Source organism: Macaca mulatta, chromosome 20, assembly GCF_049350105.2.
Source record: "Macaca mulatta isolate MMU2019108-1 chromosome 20, T2T-MMU8v2.0, whole genome shotgun sequence".
NCBI classification, from domain to species: domain Eukaryota; kingdom Metazoa; phylum Chordata; class Mammalia; order Primates; family Cercopithecidae; genus Macaca; species Macaca mulatta.
In genome coordinates, this window is record NC_133425.1 from 68782850 (window position 1) to 68806497 (window position 23648).

General features: G+C 39.9%; 1 protein-coding gene across 1 annotated transcript in view; it reads left to right on the forward strand.

The window, feature by feature from the left end:
* HYDIN (HYDIN axonemal central pair apparatus protein) overlaps positions 1-23648 on the forward strand; it is a 469694-nt gene that overhangs the window by 209123 nt on the left and 236923 nt on the right. The window contains exons 16-20 of the mRNA XM_077984568.1: positions 5278-5513; positions 7427-7527; positions 9969-10104; positions 12481-12645; positions 14097-14249. Of these exons, the coding sequence (XP_077840694.1) occupies positions 5278-5513; positions 7427-7527; positions 9969-10104; positions 12481-12645; positions 14097-14249 (791 nt within the window). The remainder of the gene's footprint in view (positions 1-5277; positions 5514-7426; positions 7528-9968; positions 10105-12480; positions 12646-14096; positions 14250-23648) is intronic.

Consider the following 23648-nt stretch of genomic DNA (forward strand, 5'->3'; position numbering starts at 1 on the left):
TTCCTTCCTTCCTTCCTTCCTTCCTTCCTTCCTCCTTCCTTCCTTCCTTTCTTTCCTTCTTTCCTTCTTTCTTCTCTTCTCTTCTCTTCTCTTCTCTTCTCTTTTCTTTTCTTTTCTTTTCTTTTCTTTTCTTTTCTTTTCTTTTCTTTTCTTTTCTTTCGATGGAGTCTCATTCTGTTGCCCAGGCTGGAGTGCAGTGGCACCATGTTGGCTCACTGCAATCTCCACCTCCCAAGCAAGCAATTCTCCTGCCTCAGCCTCCCAAGTGCTGGGATTACAGGTGCCTACCACCACACCTGGCTAATTTTTTTTATATTCTTAGTAGAGACGGGGTTTTACTATGTTGGCCAGGCTGGTCTCAAACTGCTGACCTCAGGTGATCCACCTGCCTCTGCCTCCCAAGTGCTGGGATTACAGGTGTGAGCCACCATGCCTGGCCACATTTGAAGCTTTCTAATTATTACCCCACATGTGCAAGTAGGAAGGCGTTAATGAGACAGATGAGCATAAGCTTGTTATTAGCTCAGGAATGAAACGCTAATAGGGATGCGTATAGTTCCTGATGCAAAAGTGAGACTGATCGTTCCAGAAGTAAGCCAAGAATTGGAGGAATATTTTAGTTGTTTCAGAATGACAGACATATTGGGTGGGGTTAAAAAAGGTTTGCAGAGGCTAATATAGTGCTGGGGAATACTTGAAGCTAACTAAAGTTGACAGTATTATCCCTGTATTGGCATTAATTCCAGTCCTAAAAAGAAGTCTGTTATAGATTAGGGTTGGAGATGTGGCATTCATTTGCTTGGTGGTAAAGATACAGATTTTGCATCAGGGTCTGCTGGAATTGATGATGATGTGATAAATGGGTGGTGGATAAATAGTACTATATGTTGGTTTCTGAAATTTCTATGGCTATAAAGATTTTTGATGGTAGGATTGGATGTTGGATGACATACCCAGTAATTAGTTCTGTTGACTACAGCTGCAGTAGCATGAGAGAGTCAGATAATAGAATTGGGTGGTGATTGTCCTTGAAGGAACATTGAGGCACAGATGAATCCTTGGATGGGTCAAAGAAAGAATGGACCAAATGACAACTGGCATGCTAGCTGATACACTAAAGGCCTAGGTAAATATCTGCAAACCCACTATTTTTCAGGAGGTACAAGGATGTGTTAAATGAAAATAAGGAGTTTGAAAACCTCCAAGTATTTATTGAACTCGGCCATTGAATAATGTGGACAGAGAAGTTATTACAAAATATGATAACCTATCTGGGATTTAGGGACAGAGTTGTTCAGATAAAGCATCGAAAGATGCATTACCGGTGTCTCTTCTGTGGCACTGATATAAACTGGCAGTATGTAGCTCAAAGAGAAATATCTAAGTTGACCTTAGGAGGGTGTAAAGTAGGGAGTCGGGAGCAAAACTGGATTGTAATGATCACAGAATGATCTTAGAAAGGTTGGCAGAAGAGATCATAGTAGGTGTGAACAAAACATGCCCAAAACAAGTTGTCGATAACAGTAAGGGAAACATCACAGGGTGTATCAAAATTGTATAACCTTAAGATAGGAAACAAGGAGTAATAAGGCAAAATGATAAAAACAAAAGGACACAAGGGAGAGTGTGAGAATCAGTAATGGCAGGCATCTAACAAAATCTCATCCCATCAGTCTTGAGCAGAAGCTGTCTACTGTGGGTAAAGTCTGCTTGTTCTGAGGGACTTGAAATAGCAGTCTATTTCTGAAGGTCATCTGCTTCTGAAGGTTTTTTCTGTTTTTTTAGAAAACCTCTATTTGAGATCTCCAGTGAGAGTATTTTTCAACATGTTTTCAGCCAATAATTTAGCTTCTATGGGCATCTTTTTCCTCAGATATCCACCTCATAATTTAACTGCAAGGTCAGTTGTTAGAAGGCTCTGAAGAAGACCTTCATTGGTGTATTTTTCAGGGTACTCATTCTTCAGGTAGAAAGAGGGGAGGACTTCTGAGGGTGGGATTGTAGGGAAGTCTTCTTAAACTTAGAGATGAGCTTGTTCTCACAATATTTTGTTATGTCTGCGTGAAGCAAGGTTGACTCAAATTGATGAAATACTTGTAATCACATGGATCTTCTAGTTATTATTTCATAAAGTGAATAGTCTATGAGTTACAGAGGGAGCTAATCAGATCCGATGGCCATCAGAGCTAAAGGTAAAATTCTTCATCAAGGAATGATGAGAACCTCAGAGAACTGGGCCAACTTAAGATCAGTAATACTATTTTTATGCTTTACATTTCCCAAAGATTGTGGATTGTGAAATTTTTATCAAAGGGCTAACACACTATAAAATTCTTGTTAACTCTTGTAGTGTAAGGTGGCATTCCCCAGGTGGGAAAATTATAGTCTACAATTTATTAGTCACAGTCATAGCAGTGATCTTTCTGTACAGAAAGGCTCAAACCCATCCAAAGAATTTACAATTACAAGCATGTATTCTGAACTTTGTGATTTGGGCCCAGTCCACGTATATTCCAGAGACCCACATCCCACTTGTACAATGTTTCTGGATATGGTAGCAGGATGTTTGGCAGGAGCCAGCCACATCCCCAGCTGCAGAGGAGAAATTTCCCCATTGATTCTTATTCAGAGATTATTTCATCTCTTCTATTTTACCATAGGTAAAACATTTTTGTCAAAGACCATCTTAGATTTGGGGACATAGTTGGTATTCCAGAGACCATTGGAATGAGCAGAGGTTCCCAATTTTAGGCAATGTTTGTTTTCTAAATCTGAGGCTGAATTTTATATGTCTAAAATGAGTTGGATATATGTGCTTATTGATCTCCCATATTCTGAATTATTTCTATGGACAATGACAAAAATGCCACCTGATTTGCATAATGATCTGCCAACACAGTTCCCTTTGCTTTGTGGAGATTTTTACTCTACTAGAAAAATTAAAAATCCATTGTCTAAAATATTCCATGAATCCCCCAAAGTTTCTCAATTATAATTTAGTGTTTAGTCCTGCATGTTGATGAATCAATTTAATACTCTCATTAGATAGGGTCCATTCTTTAGTAGAAAGGTCATATTCCAAATAATATACCATATTTTTAAAGAACTGTAATTTTTCCTTTACAGCCTTGTAATCTTCCACTGGTAGTTTCTGCTGGTCTTCTTCAGGGCTTTTTAGGTCAGGTGAAAGTAAGCATCTTGAAGGAGAATTGAACCTCTTGAGAATGTTGTGTTTTAAATCATTATACAAGTATTGGGAGAAAGATCAGGTGCCTCTGTGAATCCTTGAGACATTCCGTGCAATTATGTTGTTAATTATTTGTGGAGAAGGCAGATAAATATTGACTTTTTATTTACTAGACACTGAAAAAGGGAGCATAGAGGTCTACAACTGTAAAGTACTTGCATTCAGGTGGAACTGTAGATAGAATAGTATTAGGATTGGTTGCAACTAGAAACCTAGAAGTAACATTCTTATTAATGACCTTCAGTCTTTAACAAATCAGCATCCCCTTCATTTAGGCTTCTTGACAAGCAATATGGGATATTATAGGTACTAGTACAAGAAATTGTTGTAACTAGAAGGTCATAATTGGCTTTATTCTGTGAAAAAGTTCTGGCTTTAAGGAAGCAGTCTGGGCAATGGTTTGGAAGACCCACGTGAATCTTTATAGAACCCACTTTCCGTAATATGCTCCACATTCACAGAACATCTAACTCACAAATGGTCAGATCAAATAAGGTAAGCCATCTACAGTTTCAAGAGTTATTTGGTAAGTTGAGGAAAGTCACATGTAGCATGATTGTGAAACTAACTTTCAAGCAATTCCTCTGGAATTTCCAAGAATAACCCTTCAAGTGCATTCAATCTCACAGTTCTTTTTCCATGAAAGATATCTTCCAAGTAGGTTGGCAGGAGCGTTATCACAAAGGATACATGAATGTGTTTCCTCCAATGGCCTAATGTGTGGACAAAAACTGAGACATGACGCAGAAGTAGATCAACTCAAAATACCCCTGACAGCAACAGTCATTACTCCAAGAGACCAAGTACATTTTATTACAGCAGAGTTCAAAGTAGAAGAGTAGCATTTCCATCCAGTAGAAATATGCATTTTTGTTCTCCTGTGTCTATAGATTATTATTCTTGTTCTGAAAGTGGTATCAGATTCAATAGCTACCTTGGGAATCAAAAATCAGAGCTTAGTGGCTGGACACTGTGGCTCACGCCTGTAATCCCAGCAGTTTGGGAGGCTAAGGCAGGTGGACCACCTGAGGTCAAGAGTTCAAGACTAACCTGGCCAACATGGTGAAACCCCGTCTCTACTAAAAATACAAAAATTAGATGGATGTGGTGGTGCATGGTGGCACACACCTGTAATCCCAGCTACTCAGGAGGCTGAGGCAGGAGAATCACTTGAACTTTGGAGGTGGAGGTTGCAGTGAGTTAAGATTGTACCACTGCACTCCAGCCTGGGCGACAGAGCAAGACTCTTATCTCAAAAAAAAAAAAAAAAGAAAAAAAAAAAGAAAAGAAAAGAAAGAAAATCAGAGCTTAGTGTATGCTTGCCAGGCAAGGAAGATCTACATCTCTTAAGAGAGGAGCCTCATGGAACGAAGGTGAATATGATGACAAAGCAGCTTTGTCTAAGAGAGGTAAAAGCCAGGTGTTAGTCTCTGGCTGACTCTAAAGCAGTTCATAAAGTCTGTCTTGGGAAAGGCTATTTTTTGTTACCATGTCATCACCCCTACGAGCGTGATCCCCAGTCAGGTCCAGGACACACTCTATCATATCTTGGCAAGCTCTGGGTCACCCAGCAGGCAAAACCATGCAGGCTTTTTCTTTCACACACTGGCAAATAAAAAGAGCAAGCATGATTCCATGCAAAACTATATATTTTTATGTAAGAAATAAATGCAAAATATACTTCTGCAAGACTACTCAGCAAACTACTAACAGAGGCTGCCTCCCCAGAAGGGCCTGGGTGGCAATCAAGGGGCTTGTTTTGTATCTGGTGTTTAACCTCCCACATAGTAAATGTATAGTAAATATTCATTGAGTGAATGCATAAATAAAAGAATAGATATGTTAATGAATGAAAATGTGTTTATTGATGGAATGAAACAATAAAAATAATATTTAGGGTGAGTTAGAGTTAAGTAGCAATGAATTGCACAGACAGTTCATTCAAGAAGCTTAGCAGTCGCTAGGGGAGATTGAGGGTCAAGGGAGGTGTTGGGGAGCTTTTATTTCTCACATCATATTTTATTTTCCAGGGTTTCCTCATACCTTGATATGTTCTCTCAATAATACCTCTTTGGTCCCCATGACTTTCAAACTGCGTATTCCTGGGGATGGCCTTGGCCGTAAAAGCATTTCATATTGCGAGCAGAATGCAGACTACAAAAGACCGTCTTGGACCAAGGAAGAAATATCCTCAATGAAACCGAAAGAATTCACCGTCACTCCTGACTGTGGCACCATTCGCCCCCAGGGATTTGCTGCTATCAGGGTAAAGTGCATAGCCTTCGTGCACACACAGCCAAGCAGCTGAGCCTTTAAAATAGCCACTGGGCCCTCATACCTTCCTGCTATCCAGTGTCAGCAGGAGGGGATGCCTGTCAATTTACAGGGAAAAGTGAGCCTATAAGGAAATAAACTAGACACAAATACATTGGGCAAAGCAATGGGCACTGTGCCAGTGGCTTTACGTTAATCTAGATGCACTGCCTTCACCAGAGGAGTGGATTCTAGGTATTTCTAGTGAAGCCACTACTATCCAGACAGTACACCCATCGGTAATAATATAAACAGATTTCAGAACTTGTTGATACTTAGGTTTATCTTTCCTTCAGACTCAGATCCTTTAGATACCAATACATGGCCACTCTTATGCCAAAGATGATATCGGGTTTATTCAGCTTTGTAATCCGAATCTGGACTTCATTCATGGTGGATGTGGATGTGATATCACTAACAGTGCTTTATCTTGAGTTCCGCAGGAAAAGCCATGAGAATTCAGCTTCCTTATACTGAAGAATACTCGTCCTTCCATATTTTGTCTGCAATCAGGATAGTGCTTTGCCTTGGTTATGGCCTCACAGTGCCACCAGTGGAATTATTTCACCCTAACTGTCTTCCTTCTTTTCTTTTGCTGTTGTTGTTTGTTGTTGTTGCTTCCCAGGTATCTCAGGAAGATTTTAAAAGACGTAGCGTTTTGCTAGCAGCCTTCTGCCAAAACCACTTGTTCTTCCTTCTAGCCACAACCCAGATACATAAACAGGGGGTTACAGTCACACTAGGATTCTCTGTTTCTTTCCAAATCGATGACTTCATCTTCACTTTATTTTTCCTTTATATTTGGAAAAGCTTTCTCCAAGCTCCAGTTTTCCTCCTGATCTGCATTTCAGCCAGGTCTTTGTGGATTCAAATTTAAAGCATCCAGTGATTCCCTCTGCAACTGAAAACATTTTAATTAGTACCAGATACATAATTTATAGATAGAAAAGCCTTAACCCATGCCAGAAGCTGTTTTCTAGACTTGCAACTATCTCTTCCAGTACATATAATTTTGAAGCAATTAAAAATCGTAACAAGGCTTCTGAAAGCCTAAATGTACAGCTTCACAGCAGCAAATAAAAACACAGGGTAAAATGTTCTGAGCCCCCAACAGCCTCCCTTGACCCTCAATCTCCCCTAGCAACTGCTAAACTTCTTAAATGAATTGTCTGTACAATTCATTACTACTTAACTCCAACTTGCTAGAATTGGAATCTAAGTACCAATGAGTTCTGAAATCTGTTTATGTTTTGCCCACATTCTATTGTCCTCAAATAGACCCTTCTTTGGAACTTTCTATTTTCTGCTGTAATAAAGAATGTGGGATGGTGGGGGCAAGATTTTGGTAAAGCAGACTAACTGATTTCTTCCACCATTTTCTGGAACTGACATGGTTATTGCCACTTATTTTACTGTAAGAGAACTTGTGCTATAGTGTTTTACGAGTATATTACATTTTCATAATTCATATAGCCCAGAAGTGGGGAACAATTTAAATTGCAGTAATTAAAGTTGGCTTGATATTGCTCATCGTTCATGCTCATTTTTCCCCTTATGCAGGTATGTGGCTTCTTTGACAAAACCTCCTCAGAAATGAGCAAAGCCATTGTACTAAAAGCCATTTGGTTTCTACCCTGGCTTTTGAAAACACCCAGCATGTCCTGACCCCACAATGTAACTTGTTCAACTAAAAATGTAAAATGCTATATATCCATAAAGCACTTAGAAACCACACCGATCAGCGTAGTCCTCCAGGGGCTCCTCTCCCCCCTGTAGAGAGAACGTGCTTTTTAGAAACCGGCCCCCCACTCCCCGTAGAGAGAACGTGCTTTTTAGAAGAGCAACTTGCCACCTTTTTCTTTCCAGGTGACCTTATGCTCCAACACTGTGCAGAAATACGAGCTCGCACTGGTCGTGGACGTGGAGGGCATTGGAGAAGAGGTGCTGGCGCTCTTAATTACAGCAAGGTACCACTCCCCAACTTGCTCTTCTCCCGAGTCTCCCCTGAGCCTCCAGTCATGGGCTGCCTCCCAGAAGGCAGCTCGCCTGCCAACCCAAGCACACTGGGTTTGTCCTGCCTTCCTGGGAATTCAAATGACAAAGTAGCAAATGTTTCTAATGCACCTTTAGTGGAGATAAGAAGTGTGTGTGTCTTGTAGAGCTCAGGCAAAGAATCCTAAGAATAGTGAAGAAATGGGTCAGACCCTCTCTAATGGGTCTGACTTTCAAAGTATGTAACCAGAAAGGTTTTAGCAGGAAGAGGTGAAGAGCTGCTCGCTTTTATTTTCATCTTTCAACATAGCGCTCCAGAGTTATGCAACAGGAAGGTGTTGCTGTCAGTCCTGCAGTGGAAGATCTGTAAAGCCAAGAGGTCCTTGCCCTGGGACACTGTGGCCATGACTTGAATTGCAGGATAGGTGTGGGCCCCCAAGATGAGACTCATCTTTAACAATGCATACTCCTCAGAACCATCTCCAGCTCCTCTCTCTTTTTTAGAGAGGCAGCCGGGTTAAAATCCTGGCTCAGCCATTTGTTGACTGTGTCTTTTTGACGAAGCTACAGTCATTGCAGCAGTGCTGATGAGAGTAGTAGTGTCATCGATTAATAATGATGTGATCCTAAGTAAAATCCTGGGTCCGCATTCTTCCCAGAGCAATCAGTGTCCAGATCTGGGACTTTAAGGTGTATGTATGAAAATGCTATATATAGGAAATAGAGAAAATGACTGAGTAAAACTGATAATTATGCTAATATGTCAATCTCTGGAATTCAGATCTCTTGTGAATCTTAGGAAGACATACACTTTAAAGATGGGGCAGATGTGCTGGTTGGTGGGGAGATAACCGACACCATTTCATGTGTCTTGGGCTTGGATGAAGATAAATAACAGTGCAGAAATAACTTAAATTAGGGTTCCCACTGTGTTACCTTGACCTACTTAGTATTCCTTCAAGACCTAATTTTTTCCTTTGTTTACAAACAGTAAAAACCGTAATGTGGTCCTTTCTATGCCCAGGTTTGCCTTTCAGTCTAGTCCTGCATTTCTTTTCTATACAGGCGTATTCAGATACTTCCAGCCCCTTTCCCTACAACTATCAATAGGAAATCCTAAATTAAAAAAAAAAAAAAAAAGGTCTAAAGAGGCTGTGAGTTTTCTACTTATATTCTGTGACCCAAGTCAAGTAGTATAAGCCCTCTCAGTCACAGTATTTCAAGCCGTAAAGGATTAGCTTTAAGAAAGTCACTGGGTCAACAGACAACTTCCATTCCAACTAAAAATGAACACTCACCTCGTGCAAAATCACAAACTTTGGGGTTAAAGAAAGGCTCTTTCATGTCCTTATTTTTGGTGTAATCTATAAGAACTACTCACTGACTCTTAAGAGAAGAATTGCTTTTAGAACTGCAGCCTCAAGTGACTCTCTCCAGAGAGCCAGCAGTGACAGCCTGCCATGATTCTGCCACAGGCCCACTTCCTCTTACTGGGCACTTACCTGGTGCTGGGCTGTGCTCTTTCAACACCCTAAGAAGAGTTTATAACACCAATATCAGTCCCTAGAATTATCCTCGTTTTACCTATGAGAGAAATGGGACTCTGAGACAGAAAGCAGCTTGCCCACGGTTGCACAGGTTGTACTTCGTAAGGTCAGTCTTTGAAGCTGGCTCTGCAAATTCAAAAGCTGGTACTCTTCACCATTGCACTATATTGAAACAATGACATAGGGTAGAGTAGACATTGAGAGTCACAGACAGCAAATAAAATCCAAGTCATCTAATAATAGACCAATGGCAAACACAGGGCTTCAACTCCTCTCTTTCCTACATACAACCCTCCTTCCTTCTCCCCCACCTCACCCCCTCCATGTTGGCACACTGAGAACCCCGTCACAGTGCCAGTTCTGGACCAAGCAGCCCCCTGAGCCTCTGCATCCAAGACAGCTGTTCTGCGTAGGAATTAGCATTATTACTGTGATTTAGATGGTATGAGCTGTCGCTAGTCCTTAGGGGGCTTTCTGACTGGCCCAAAGTGTCACAGCTACTTAGGACCACATGCTGGTGGCACTGACCCTGTTTGGCATGGAAACAGATTCATTACCCTAAGGATCTTGCGCCATGGCACCCCTTGCCCAAAGAAGGCCAAATATATAAAACAATGGAAATGTGAGTCATTACCCACCAGACAGCTCTTCAAGGAGTTCTGCTTCTAGTCCTTTTTTGATTAAAAAGTGGTGACTGGGGGCCAAGAGACAGGGAAGAGAGGAGGAGAGAAGCTTTGAAAGTGACTAATGCAGTTATTAGAGAAAAACTACTATGTGACACTGACAAATGTATCTCACTTGGGGCTCTACGTTTTCTGTATGTAAACAAGCTCTCTGTTTTGAATTGTGTGATGGGCTTCTCCGAGCAGGTGTATTGTACCTGCCCTCCATCTGGTCAACACAGAGGTGGACTTTGGGCACTGCTTCCTGAAGTACCCGTATGAGAAAACACTCCAGCTTGCCAATCGAGATGACCTCCCAGGATTCTATGAGGTCCAGCCTCAGGTGAGTTCCTTTCTCCTTCTTCAGTATTAATTCTTCCATTGGGTTCCCTTGATGAGAAACAGAAATCCCTCTGAAGTGCCACATCCCTGAACACATGACCTTAAGTAATGCTGATTTTTAACCCTTAGATAGTCATAAGGATGGGGTTATAAAGTCATAGTTGGATTGCTAGCTGCATGCCTGAACAGCTGCAGGTGTAAACTGTTGTTAATTTCCCAGGGAAATTACCCTTGATAAAGAAGAGAAAGTGTCAATTAAGCCAACATGCAGAATTGCACCTGCAAATAATTGCCTGTGAACTAACCATGCATGGGAAATGAGCTAGGAGTTTTCATTATGTCCATGGCTGTGATTTGAATGGCATCAGTAAGTAATGCAATATTTATAAGTAGATTTGTTGGACCAGAAAGCTAGAGACAATACAGGAATAAGAAAGGAGGAATTGTCTCTTCATGTTTTATGACATGTGTCTGTCCATATGCCACTACACCCAGCTAGGTGGGAGACTAAGCAGTTAAACACAGATGGATAAACATTTTTTTTTAAATCTGTGCAGATTAGAGTAATGGAAGGTTATTACTGAGATGCAGTTTACCAAGAATGCATTTGGGTATAAAACTCAGTTATATAAGTACAATATTCTAACTAAAATGTGTGCACAAATATCGTATGGAGGTTTATTTGGCTACAAGATCAATGGGAGTTAAAACAGCAATATGAAGGCCACAGAACCAAGGCAGGTTTAGGCTGCAGCAGAGAATTACCACATTCAGGTAAAGGAAGGAGATAGCTGCCGGTCAGAACACAGCCAGAATTTTGTCTTCAGATGTTGTCATTGTATTTTTCTAATGGAAACTTGAAAAAAAAGGCATCATGTTCACAGTAACCAAAATGGCAATCCATGGCATCTGCAAATCCAGTCATGTGTGTGTTTAATCTGAAACAGAATAGACTTAGCTAGGATAACACAGCTACCTTTAATGAGTCACGGGGCTGTTATGTAAGAGAGAAATAGAATGGTTCTATGAGTTTCTCTGAGACAGAACCAGAAGCCAAGGGTGGGGGTGAGGGGAGACAGGGTCTGACACCCACTCAGATGCATCACGGCAGGCCAGGTCAACCCTTCTCAGTGCATGATCATTTCAAGAACTCAGAGTGGAGCCTGCATCTGGGGTCAGGGGGAGTTGCTTCTGCACAGCAGCGCTGGGCATAGGATGAGGCACTTGCCTTGGGGACAGAATTTAAGGGGAAGCCAAGCACTCCATCAAGATACTTAGTATTTCCATGCCGTATTGTAAGAAATCAAAATTAATTCCAAAAAAATCCATAATGAGCAAGATGTCAAAACCTAGGTAAAGAGATCAGTCTGACCTCAGGCTGTCATAAGGCTCGGTGGAGCACTGCGGCACAGGGAGGAGTTAGACTGGGCCATGTTAGGCCAGACCAGATGCAGAGAGACTGTGGTGTACCCCGGGCAGGTGACACCTGTGTGCTCTGTCTTCCTCCCCAGCAGCAGAGGCTCTGAAAAATGGTTCCCAAGATTATACAGTGGCATTTAAAAATTTTTATTTGTGTTCTTGTTGCATAAAAGCTGGTAATATGCTGCAGAACAGGTTTCTGAGAAACACAAATTGGTCAACACTGGACACTTGTTCATTCGTTCATCCATTCATTCATTCCTCACTTTAAAAACTGAGCATATGCTTTGGGTCAGAAAGTAGGCATGTAGAGAGGAGAGGCCCCTGCTGTGTGCTAAGAAGTTGTCAGCAGGACATGCAGGTGGCATGGTGCTGTCCAGTGCATGCTGTGGAAAAGGACTGCACAGGATGCTCCCTGGGGACAGAGGAAAGGTTCCCACCCTAGAACCCTTGAGGAATGGAGGGAGAATTCAAGGTGAGTGTGCCAGACGGGTTGATGGGAACGGACATTCTAGGAGGAGTCACCATGAGTGCAAAGGATTGGAGGTGAGAAGCAGCATCATGGATTCAGGAAACACTAGCGGCCTCTATTGATAGAGCACAAAGGGCGAGGGAACAGGGACGATGCGTGAGGGTGCAGGTTAAGGAACTTGGAAAGTCGAAAGTGGACCTTTTCCTTTTCCTAAGGATAGTGGAAAGCTGTTGCCCTGAACTTACTTGTGTTGCGGATAATTCTGCATCTTGTTGGGTACTTTGAATTTTGGGCCTCATGCACACCCCACTTAACCAAACTTCCTTTTGGCCCAATTGGGGTATTCATCCTCATTTACTTGCTTGAATAATAAGACATTTCTAAAAGACCTCTATGGACTCAGGAAAACACTTACTTCAAAATAAGCGAATACGCTATTTGTTCCATGCTGTGCTGTCCTTACCTCTCTGGTTTTCTCTCCCCCAGGTGTGTGAGGAGGTGCCTGCTATGCTGCTTTCCAGCCCCACCCCTAGTGGGGTCATCCCCCCTAGCAGCACCATCCACATACCACTGGCCCTAGAGACCCAGGTCACTGGAGAACACAGATCCACAGTTTACATCTCGATCTTTGGGAGCCAGGACCCCCCTTTGGTGAGAATCCATTTTCAGAACTGCAGTTGAAATTGCTGTGCTTCTCAAACATTTTGAGCTTTCTCATTTAAGGCCCACACTGTATTCACATATGTCCCAGTTTCTTGGAGTTGTAGGGTTTTATGTTTTTACTCTGCAATGGTAAAATACCAGTGCAATGTGACTTTATGGAATCTGTTTATGGCTACATCTAACAGAAGCGGTGTTTTATAGCAATCATCCTTAAACCTAACAGGATACCAGGAGTCTCTCTCTGTCTCTCTCTCTCTCTGTCTCTCTCTCTATCTCACACACACACACACACACACACACACACACATTCCCACATGCCTGACCCCTCTCCAATCCTTTTAAATCAGAATCTCCAAGGGGAGGAAGCCAGCACATCTGTACAGGAGCCAGCACATCTGTATGTTTAATAAGCTCCTTGGTTGTTCCTGGTGCAAAGCTGGGTTTGGGTATCACTGGTTTGTCACCTATGGGCTAGGAGATCACTTTCTTTCACTGTTCACCTGAGTTTTTCTTGTATATTGACTTGACTTGTGGCTCATATTAGCAATAGTCTCTCTAAGAGGAAGAGGGATTCATGGAAAGCTCTCCACTGCTTAGGCTGAGTTGAAGGATAAACATTGAATCCTACAGGAGGTTGCCCAATAGGCTCTGTATTCCTAGACATGTGATTTTCTTGGGAACTAGTGATGTCACCTTACATTTCTTTGACGTGACTCTGATTGCTTAGAGAGCATAAAACACTAGGATTTTGCTTTTATCTCTTCCATATAAGATGCTGTAGATAAGCCACCTGACTTACAAAGCAGCATCACCGAGGCAGGCCAACCCCAAAACATGTCACCAGTTCAGGTCCCCCACGAGGCTCACTGTGCCCCTCCCCCACCCCCCTGCACAGATGCGGCCCATGAGAGGGTAGCTTGCTGAGCAGCCAGAACTTTGTGAAAGAAAAAGGCCACCTTCCTCGGGCAGACACAGTGCCTGGCTCAAGGGACAGGGAGAAGAGAGCAGAGCAAAGTGGATTTCAATCTCCGACCCTCACAACTATGTGCAGTGGCCCTGCCCTGCCACACCACTTGTAAAGCAACAGAACTGGAACTCAAACCCAGCCACAGTGCTGACCCTTAACCCTGTACTAAGTGTTGTTGAGGCTGGAGTGCTGTGTGGGATGGAGCGGACCCAGATTCTGGTTTCCCCTCAGTGCATGGCTCTGGGCTGACCTGGGAAGCTGCTCATCCTTTCTGGGGAGGAAATCCAGGATGAATTCACACGTCTGACCAGCATGGCCCTCACTGTGTCCCTGAGACCACAGCACACCAGTGGGAAGGGGTGCCAGTTCTCATAAGCATCCTCTTATGCCCTTGCTTTTTATTGAAGGAATGGCTATAAGTGACTAGCCATTTCCAGCTGTTCCTGTGTTCTTTCTCTCTGGCGGAACTCAGGTATGTCACTTAAAGAGCACTGGAGAAGGCCCAGTTATCTACGTCCATCCCAATCAAGTGGACTTTGGCAGTATCTACGTCCTAAAAGACTCTTCCAGGATTCTCAACCTATGCAACCAGTCCTTCATTCCTGCATTTTTCCGGGCATGCATGGTAAGTCACGGGACATGATGAAACGCAGCTTTGGCTTACAGGCAATGGCCCTATTTTTGCAACATGTCTTTGAAAATGATCACCAGAAGCAGAGATTTGCATGGTTATGTTGTTGCATTAAACCATGTCATTCCCATCCCCAATTCTTCTTTATTATAATGAATTATTAACATAATGATTTATGCATCAATTAATAATTTTGTTGATTAAGGGATGCCTTAGCTTAAGGGACACCTATTATAATACTTTTGTTGATTAAGAAACACAGTGTGCATGTGTTTTGGTAAACAGGCAAGTACAATCAATAGAATCCCAGTTCAGGAAGATGCTTCAGAGGTCAACAAGCTCCCCTCCTGAACTGTACCTAAGCCCAGCTCCAGCCCTCAAAAAAACACTTTTTAGATGTCTCTTTAATTAGAAGTGCTTCCTTTAATTTGAGTCCTTTTGGCTACAAATGTGTTAGTGTGTTTATTCTATTTTTGTTCTCTTTTCCTTCTAGCAATATTTTAAGGTAGTTTGTAAGGATGTATGAAATACAGGAGAGTATTCACCAAAAACAGAAATTAAAGTAAACAGCAAAGACAGATACAAAATAGATGTAAAATGGTTTTAGAAATGGTTTTGTCTCATTTTTTTGTACAGTTGACCCTTGAACAGTGTGAGGATTAGGGACACCAAACCCCTATGCAGTTGAAAATTCACATATAACTTTTTTTTAAAACTTTTATTTTAGTTTCAGGGGGTACATGTACAGGTTTGTTACATAGGTAAATTGTATGTCACAGGTTTGGTGTACAGATTATTTTATCACCCAGGTAATAAGCATAGTATCTAATAGGTAGTTTTTGTATTTTCTCTTCCTCCCGCCCTTCACCCTCAAGTAGGCCCCAGTGTCTCTTGTTCCCTTCTTTGTGTGATATTTGGTTTTCTGTTCCTGCGTTAATTTGCTTAGGATAATGGCCTCCAGCTCCACCCGTATTGCTGCAAAGGACATGATTTCATTCCAGACACATAGACCAATGCAACAGAATAGAGAGCCCAGAAATAATGCCACACAGCCTGCAACCATTTCATCTTTGACAAAGTTGACAAAAGCAATGGGGAAAACATTCTGTATTCAATAAATGGCATTTGGATAACTGGCTAGTCATATGCAGAAGATTGAAACTAGACCCCTTCCTCATACCATATGCAGAAATCAACTCAAGATGGATGAAAGACTTACACGTAAAACCTAAAACTATAAAAATCCTGGAAGATAACCTAGGCAATACCATTCTGCACATGGCCCCTGGCAAAGATTTTATGACAAAGATTCTAAAAGCAATTACAACAAAAACAAAAATTGACAAATGGGTCCTAATTAAACTAAAGAGCTTCAGCACAGCAAAATAAACATATAACTTTTAACCTCTCAAAAACTTACTGCTAACAACCTACTGTTGACCAGAAGCCTTTCCAATAGCAGTATTAACACATATTTTGTACGTTATATGTATCACATACTGTATTCTTACAATAAAGTAAGCTAGAGAAAAGAAATGTTATTAAGAAAATCATAAAGAAGCACAAATATACTTATTCATTAAGTGCAGGTACATCATCATAAAGATCTTCATCCTCATCATCTTCACATTGAGTAGGCTGAGGAGGAGGAGGGAGAGAAGGGGTTGGTCTTACTGTCCCATGGGTGGCAGAGGTGGAAGAAAATCCACATATAAGTGGACCAATGCAGTTCAAACTCCTGTTGTTCAAGGGTCAAATACAGTTGTATTTCATGATGACGTTTAGACCAGCTTGTCTTCTATAAGCTAATTTTTATTTTTTTAATACAAGAACAGACATGAAATGATGGGGTTTTGTAGAGTTTAGGAATTTCTAATTCAATAATTGAAAGTATTCTTGATTTTAGAAATAGTTTTCTAAATTTAAATAGAAAATGTTTAATTGTATAGCCCTCTGCCTATCGTCAAATTATTGCATTTGAATGAGAACTAACATTTAGTTTCAGCATATTCAGATTATTCATCAGGTATTTCTGAATAATCAAGTATTATTAGTTTCATAAAATTTAAGGAGTGTCATTTTCTGCTGACTTGTGACAGCTCACCAGAGACATTGGTCCCAGTTAGCAGCCATTTATCATCATTATTTATTTTTATTATCATTTATCTCTACTCGTTATGAAGGCAGCCATATTCACATACAGCCACTGGTCTTTTTAATAGAGGTTTTCACACAACCCCAATCGTGCTCTAGCACTGTATGAATCTCATGTAAAGAATATTGTTTCATAATGTTTAAAGAAAAATCCTATAGAAAAGACATTTTTACTAGTTTTTATCCAATTAGTTAATTGATGTGTTTGGTAGAAAGCACAGGGTACTGCTTAGTAAGTGTTGCTTCCTGGTTCAGTGCCGAGTTGATGCTGGGAGAGGAAGAGCCAATCTCTGTTTGGTGAGCTGAGATCACACCACTGCACTCCAGCCTGCGTGACAGAGTGAGACTCTGTCTCAAAAAAAAAAAAAAAGAAAAAAAAGGAAAAAAAGAAAAGTGGTTTTAACTTCAAGTAGTTCTCATAGGGGAAAATTAAACTCTTATTTCAGCTGAGTTTTTTTGGATGTCCTAGTAAATATGATATGTATTAACGTTATAAAAATTGAATTATGCTAATTTGAAATGAACTACAGTGGAAAGAAACTGAAAAATTTCAACTTGATGTACAGTACCAAACCTTCAAACGCATTCTTACAGGAATTACTAAGCATTAGGAGAGAGCTTCAATTAATAGTTTATTCCCCAAGCCTATTACAAATTCAGGTGCTGGAAGTTCTTCTCTTTTCTTGTTGGATGCTGTGACAGGAGGGGCCACTCTATCTCCTCTTTTGGCCATGGGTGAATGTCAGCCCTTCCCAGATGTGGCAGTCACTGTCAGCCACCTGACACACTCAGCCTCATGTGTAGCCACACAGCACAGCACCACTGTGATTAGATTCACCCTTCGCATGAAGCATCTGTTTGTTGTCAGCCAGAGAGGTCAGGAGATGGGAAGCTGGAAGCCTACCTCCACAGTGATGTTGGAAGATAAATGACACTTAGAGCAATTTGTAATTTCTCAGAAACAAACACTATACAGAAAAAAATGATTTTTAAAAACACCTGGGACCTCTTCATATAGTATGGAAGGAAGAAACAGTGAAGATTATATTTTTTATATTCCATTAAAAATTTATTTTGAGTGTAAAAAAGTTGATTAGTACAAGGAAGAGTATTTTGTGAGCTGGAGCAGTAGGCTCTCCTTTGCTTTGGAATGCCTGTGCCTGGAATATCAGCCTCCACCAACAGTTCCCAGCAGGCTGACTTATTTGAAACAATCGAATAAGGCACCTCTGGTTTGGAGGAGAGGGAAAAAAAAGTCAGAATGTGAGAACGGAGAATGGAAAGGCCCTGTTGGCAGGAGAATGTGGACTCTGCTTGTATGCAGGGAGCTCTGTCAGGAAGAGAGACTTTCCCCTCCCTGTGAGCAGCGGAAATAAGGGTGCGGATGCAGCAGGGCCCCAGGGCCCTAGGGACCTCAGCACTGGGCTATAGGACAGATGCCTCCTTTTAATGGGTGCCCCTTGCTAGGCAGAGGAAGTGCCTTGCTCGGTACTTGTTTGGAAGCATCTGGAATCATTTTCTTTTTGCTCTTGGCTCTAATTCAGCCTTGACTACCTTTAGCTCAAACCTTGGGTCCAGATGTCAGTGCCACCTTGGGACTCAGATGGCACCAAGACGTCTTTGTAGCGGCCTTCTGTCTCTGTGATCTGCAGGGAAAGGCCATTGTGAAGAGATACTTACAATTCCTGCATTCAGGAAACAGGCATTCAGATGCCTCATCCAAGCATGGTTCTTTTAAAACATTTATTTTTCTCTGTCACTTGCCACAGCCATACACAGTGATATGGCAGCAAGGGAGAATTATTAGGCTTTCAAAACTCCTTCAGACCCTCAGCCACTGGGTTATTTCCTCATTTAAGTAGGGACCCGCTTTCTATATGTATTTGTTGATGTGTCTGTCTCCTTTAAATGACAGTAGTCTCTGCACTGACTTTCCAGCAACTAGCAGCTGGCTTAACAATTATAATGATGACAATATGGTGACACTAAGTTAATTCTGACTAACATCTATTTCATTCTACCTATTTGTCACTTTATATACAGTATTTCATTTACTACAATTCTGTGAGAAAATACTGTTATTATCCCCATTTTAACCAGGTAGAAATAGGTTAAGTTAATTGCCACAACTTGTAAGTGGCAGGCCTGGTTCCGGCCCCAGTGGTCTGACTTCTGATTCCTTCTCTTTTCCTCTGTGCTAATGAACTGCCTAACTTTTCCCCAGCAGTGATTATGAAAATGGACTTGGAAATGGTGAAAGGAGCATGGTTTCATGTTCATAAATGACCCTTTAAGGTAGACACAGCTAGAGGAGTAGGATTTGTTAAAAGGGCAGGAGAAGAAATTAAGGAGTATTTCTGAAGTAGAAAAAAGGACTGGATACACTTCATTTTATGCAGAGAGGTGTTGAAATGTACATATACAAATTATCTCTACAATGCCATTTTTCAGCCAACAAAAATTCCTTCAATTGTATATCTGAAATAAAGACACATAATTTACTTTTTCACTTTCTTTTTTATCCTTTGTAGTATAACATAGAGCATTTAGTTATGTATATAAATGTGTGTAAAAATTCTTCACTAGTATAGCTAGTAGAAGTTTAAAATTCAAAGTTATGTCCCCTACTTTAACAAAAGAAATAGAGAAACTCAGAAAGAAATTGGCTGGCACGCATTTAACATCAAGGGAGATTGTCAGTGCCGGACTCTCCATTTTCGGAGAGTGAAAATTGTGGCTATTACCAGAGAGCTCATTTTAAACTTCTTGTAGCAACTGGTCTGTAGAAAACTGCAGCTATGCCTCGTACACTGCATCACCCCTGCATACTGGAGCTCACTGTAGATCTGAAACTCTGTCTTCTCCTTGGGGAATTGACTATATTAGAAGATTCCATGCTAGAGACATTTCTAATGGACAAACAATAAGACTCCAGGGCCTTTTGACAGATGACATCATTAAGCTATTCCACCCCACACTGTGTGTGAAGAGGAGATAGAATGGGCTGTTTCTCAGGCTTCAATGAGTAGATTAGCTCTGCCCTCTAAATTGTTACATCTGTGGAGGGAAATGATGAGGAAAAAGGCATAAGGAAAAAGGAAAGAAATGTACATGAATCAGAGACCAACTACAGTTGTTAAGCCTCCTTGTATTCTTTTTGTTTCTGATGGGTTTTACAAAATAGTAGCTTTGTTTCCTAAGATGTATTCACAATATACTATTTAGTTTTTAGCTCACAGCCCAGCTCTTGTGTTAATGTGATTCATGCCTAGCACGTGCTGTGTTCTCAACACATACTCACCCCCCTTAAGGTCTGCAATGTCCTCATTCAGCAGACCAGATAACCGAGATTCTTTTGGTTGAGAGAATTGGCCAAGGTTGCATGATAAAAGTCAGTCATCACTCAGCTTCTCTACATTTTAGTCTATTTTCTGTCTGTTCCACCACAGAATTATTTTAATTCTGGAGGTCAGACACTATGTATATGAAACATATTTTAATACAGAAAAAATCAAGAGATATACTTGATATAAAAATTAACACATGTTAATCTTTCCCCACATTTATTTGCCTCAGATCCTTTACTTAAAGAAATCAAATATTAATGTTAATGTCTATGGAGTTCCATAGATTCTCCTTGCCAGTCCTATGTCCTTTCTCTCTGCCCAGAGGCAACCGTATCATGAATTTGATGTGTGTCCAAGCCATGTTTTTATATTTTATTACATAATATATATTATATGTATTCATAAATACTATATTGTGGCATTTTGTTGCTTCTAAAATGTATGTAAATCATATCACTGCATGTGACATTCTGCAACTTATTTTTCAGGCTCAAAATTATGTTTCCAACATCTATCCATGTTAATGCCTATAAATCTAGTTATTTCATTTTAGTTGCTGTGCATACTCCATTTACCATTTATTATGTTTATTTCTTTGCCTACTTGTTGACAATTGGGTTATTATAACAATGCTGCAATGAATAGAATACTTGTCTCCTTGTGTACATAGACAAGAGTCTTTGGGTGTATGCACATAGGGAGTATATCTAGGAGTGGAATTTGTTGGCTCTTCAGGTAGGTACATTTTCAGCCTCATTAGATCTTGCCAAATTACTCTCCAAAGTGATTATATCAATGTGCCCTTCCAGGAGTGTTTGAGGTATCTGTTTATGTAGTGGCTAAAACTTAGTGTGGTCTGACTCAAGTTCTTGCTAGTCTGAACATGAAATGATATCTTATTATAGTTTTAATTTGTATATCCCTTATTAGTATTACTTATTACTGTTTCATTCAGGTGTCCTTTTCTGTCAGTTATCTATTATCAATTATTTATTTATAGATGTTATATATTGTGGATACTAGCCCTTTCTTTGTAATGAAGTTTTGGATTTTTTAAAGATATTTTTAGTTTTGATGTCAATTTTATGAATCATTTTCTTCACTGTATCTGTTTTCTTTCTTTCTTCTCTCTCTCTCTCTCTCTCTTTCTCTCCCTCTCTCTCTCTCCCCCTTTCTTTGTTTTCTTCTTTTCTTACTTTCTTTTTTTTTTTACAGGTTCTTATCCTGTCACCCAGGCTGGAGTGCAGTGGCACAATCGCAGCTCACTGCAGCCTTCCACCTCCCAGGTTCAAACCATTCTCCCACTTCAGCCCCCAAGTAGCTGGGACTACAGGCACACACCACCACGCCCTGCTAAGTTTTGTAAATTTTGTAGAGATGGAGTTTCATCATGTTGCCCAGGCTGGTCTCAAACTCTTGGGTTCAAGCAATCCACCCACCTCAGCCAGTGCTGGGATTATACGTGTGAGCTACTGCGGCCAGCCATATCTGTTTTCTGTGTATGGTTTAGGAAATCCATCCCTGTCCTTCTATTTGAATAGGTTTCGACTCTTACTTTTCATGCCTTTAATCCAGCTAAGTTTATTTTTTTATCTAAGGCAAGTAAAGTCTGTTTTTTTCATGAAGAAAGCCATTCATCCTATCACCAGTTCTTGCTACTCTTTCCTTTTTTCATGCATTGATATTGCTTCCTCTGTTATACTTCAGACTTCATATGTGCCTAGGCAGGTTTCTGAGCTTTATATTATATTCCATTTGTCTATCTCCGTGTCACTATCCTTACTGTCTTAAAAGCTACAGCTTAATGATAACAATAATAATACTTGTTATATATCAGGCACTGTTCTAAGTCCTTTTGTATGTATTATTTTACATGATCCTCAACAATTTAATTAGGTAGATTTTATTATTATCTCTATTTTACCAATGTGGAAAATGAGGCACAGGGATAATAAATAAGTAGCTCAAATTTGCACACCTAGAAAATAAACGCTGGAACTTTACTTTGAATATCTACTAGGATTTCTTTTATGTCCTTTAATTAAGGCTTATAATTTTCTTCATAAAGGTCTTACACATCCTTTGTCATCTCTCCTAAGTTCCTTTGTGTGAATGGTACCTTTTTGGCATTGCATTTTCTAACTAGATAATAATTTATAGGAACTATTGAATTTTCTTGTATCAGCTTTCAATCTTGCCACACATCTCTTCATTAGTTCTGTTTGTAGATTTTTGTCTGCAAGTTTCCTTTCCAATCCTTAATTCTTTGCTGCTTTTTCCTGATTCATTGCATGAGCTAGGCTTTTCAATGCAATGCTGAATAGTAGAGGTTATATAAGACATCTCTGTCTTATTCCCCACATTAATCAAAAAGCCTCAAATGTTTCATCTTAAGCGTAACATCTCTTATAGATTTTTGGTAAATGCCTATGTCACATTAAGAAAGTTCTAATCCTTTCTTATTTGTTATCATTAACACATGCTGAAATGTAATGCATTTCCTGTATCTATTCAGATGATTTATGGCTTTTTTTCCTTACCTGTTAATATAACAAATTAAATTAACAGATTCTCTGGTTGTGAATCACTTTTACATTCCTGGGGTGAATCCAACCAACCATAACATACTATTATTCAAGTATGCTATTGATACGATTGCTATCATATACTTACATTTTTGCATTTGTTGTTTTACATTTTTTATGTTACATTTCCCTGGTTTTGATATCAAGAATACTGCATTCTTACAACGTGACTTATCCTTACCTCTTTTTTTCATCTTTGGAAAAGACCTTATATAATCATTATATAAAGTAGGATCTATTGCTTAATGATAAAACCATTTAGTCTCAGGATCCTGGTGTGTCTATGGATGTTAGGAGATTAATGGAAATGTATGGAAATTGTAACTAGTGAATGATTTTCTATAATGACTATTCAGATTTAAATTTTTCTAGACTTTTAAAAATTTTATCAAAGTTTGCAAATGTATTGGTATAAAATTATTCCAAATACTGTCTTATGATTTAAAATGGTGAAAAACATGGAGGAAACTTAAATGCATATTACTAACTGAAAGAAGCCAACCTGAAAAGGCTACATATGTATGATTCCAATTATATGACATTCTGGAAAAGGCAAAACTATGGAGACAGTAAAAAGATTAGTGCTTGCCAGAGATTAGTGGGAGGGATGGATGAATAGGCAGAGCACAGGGGAATTTTTGGGCTATGAGTCTATTCTGTATCACTCACTAGTTACCAAAATAGTTGGTTGATTTTTTTCTTCTTTTATTTCTTGTATTTCTCTGCTTTTTTTGTGGTTATGTTTCTTTTTACTAAATTATGTCTTTCTAATGCTAGAGGTCCGTAGTTTATGATGCTTGGTTTAGCTGAGCATATGATTCTATTTGATGATTTTTCTCTTTTCTTTCCACTCTTTGAAGATTGACCTCTGGCATTAATTGTTGGTGATAAAAATTTTGCTGTTAGTCTGATTATTGTTCCTTTATAAGGAACTTGTCTTTTCTCACTAGTTGTTCTTAAGATTGTGTTTTTATCCTTGATTTTCTTAAATTTTCTCTTTAATGTATCAGAGGATTTGAGCCTTAAATTCTGGAATGTCTCAGTCATTATCTCTTCAAATATTTCTTCTCTGACATTCTTTCTGTTACCTTCATTACGAAAACACACGCACGCGCACACACACACACCAGTGTGTGTATATTATATATATATATATATTCTTGTACTATCCTACATGTCTATTTTTATTTTACTTCTTATATATATTTTTCACCTCTTCATCTCTCTCTGTTGCCTCTTCAGTATGTTTCAATTTACAAATTCTGATTTTGGCAAGTCTGAAGTTTATTCCATCTATTTACATTTGC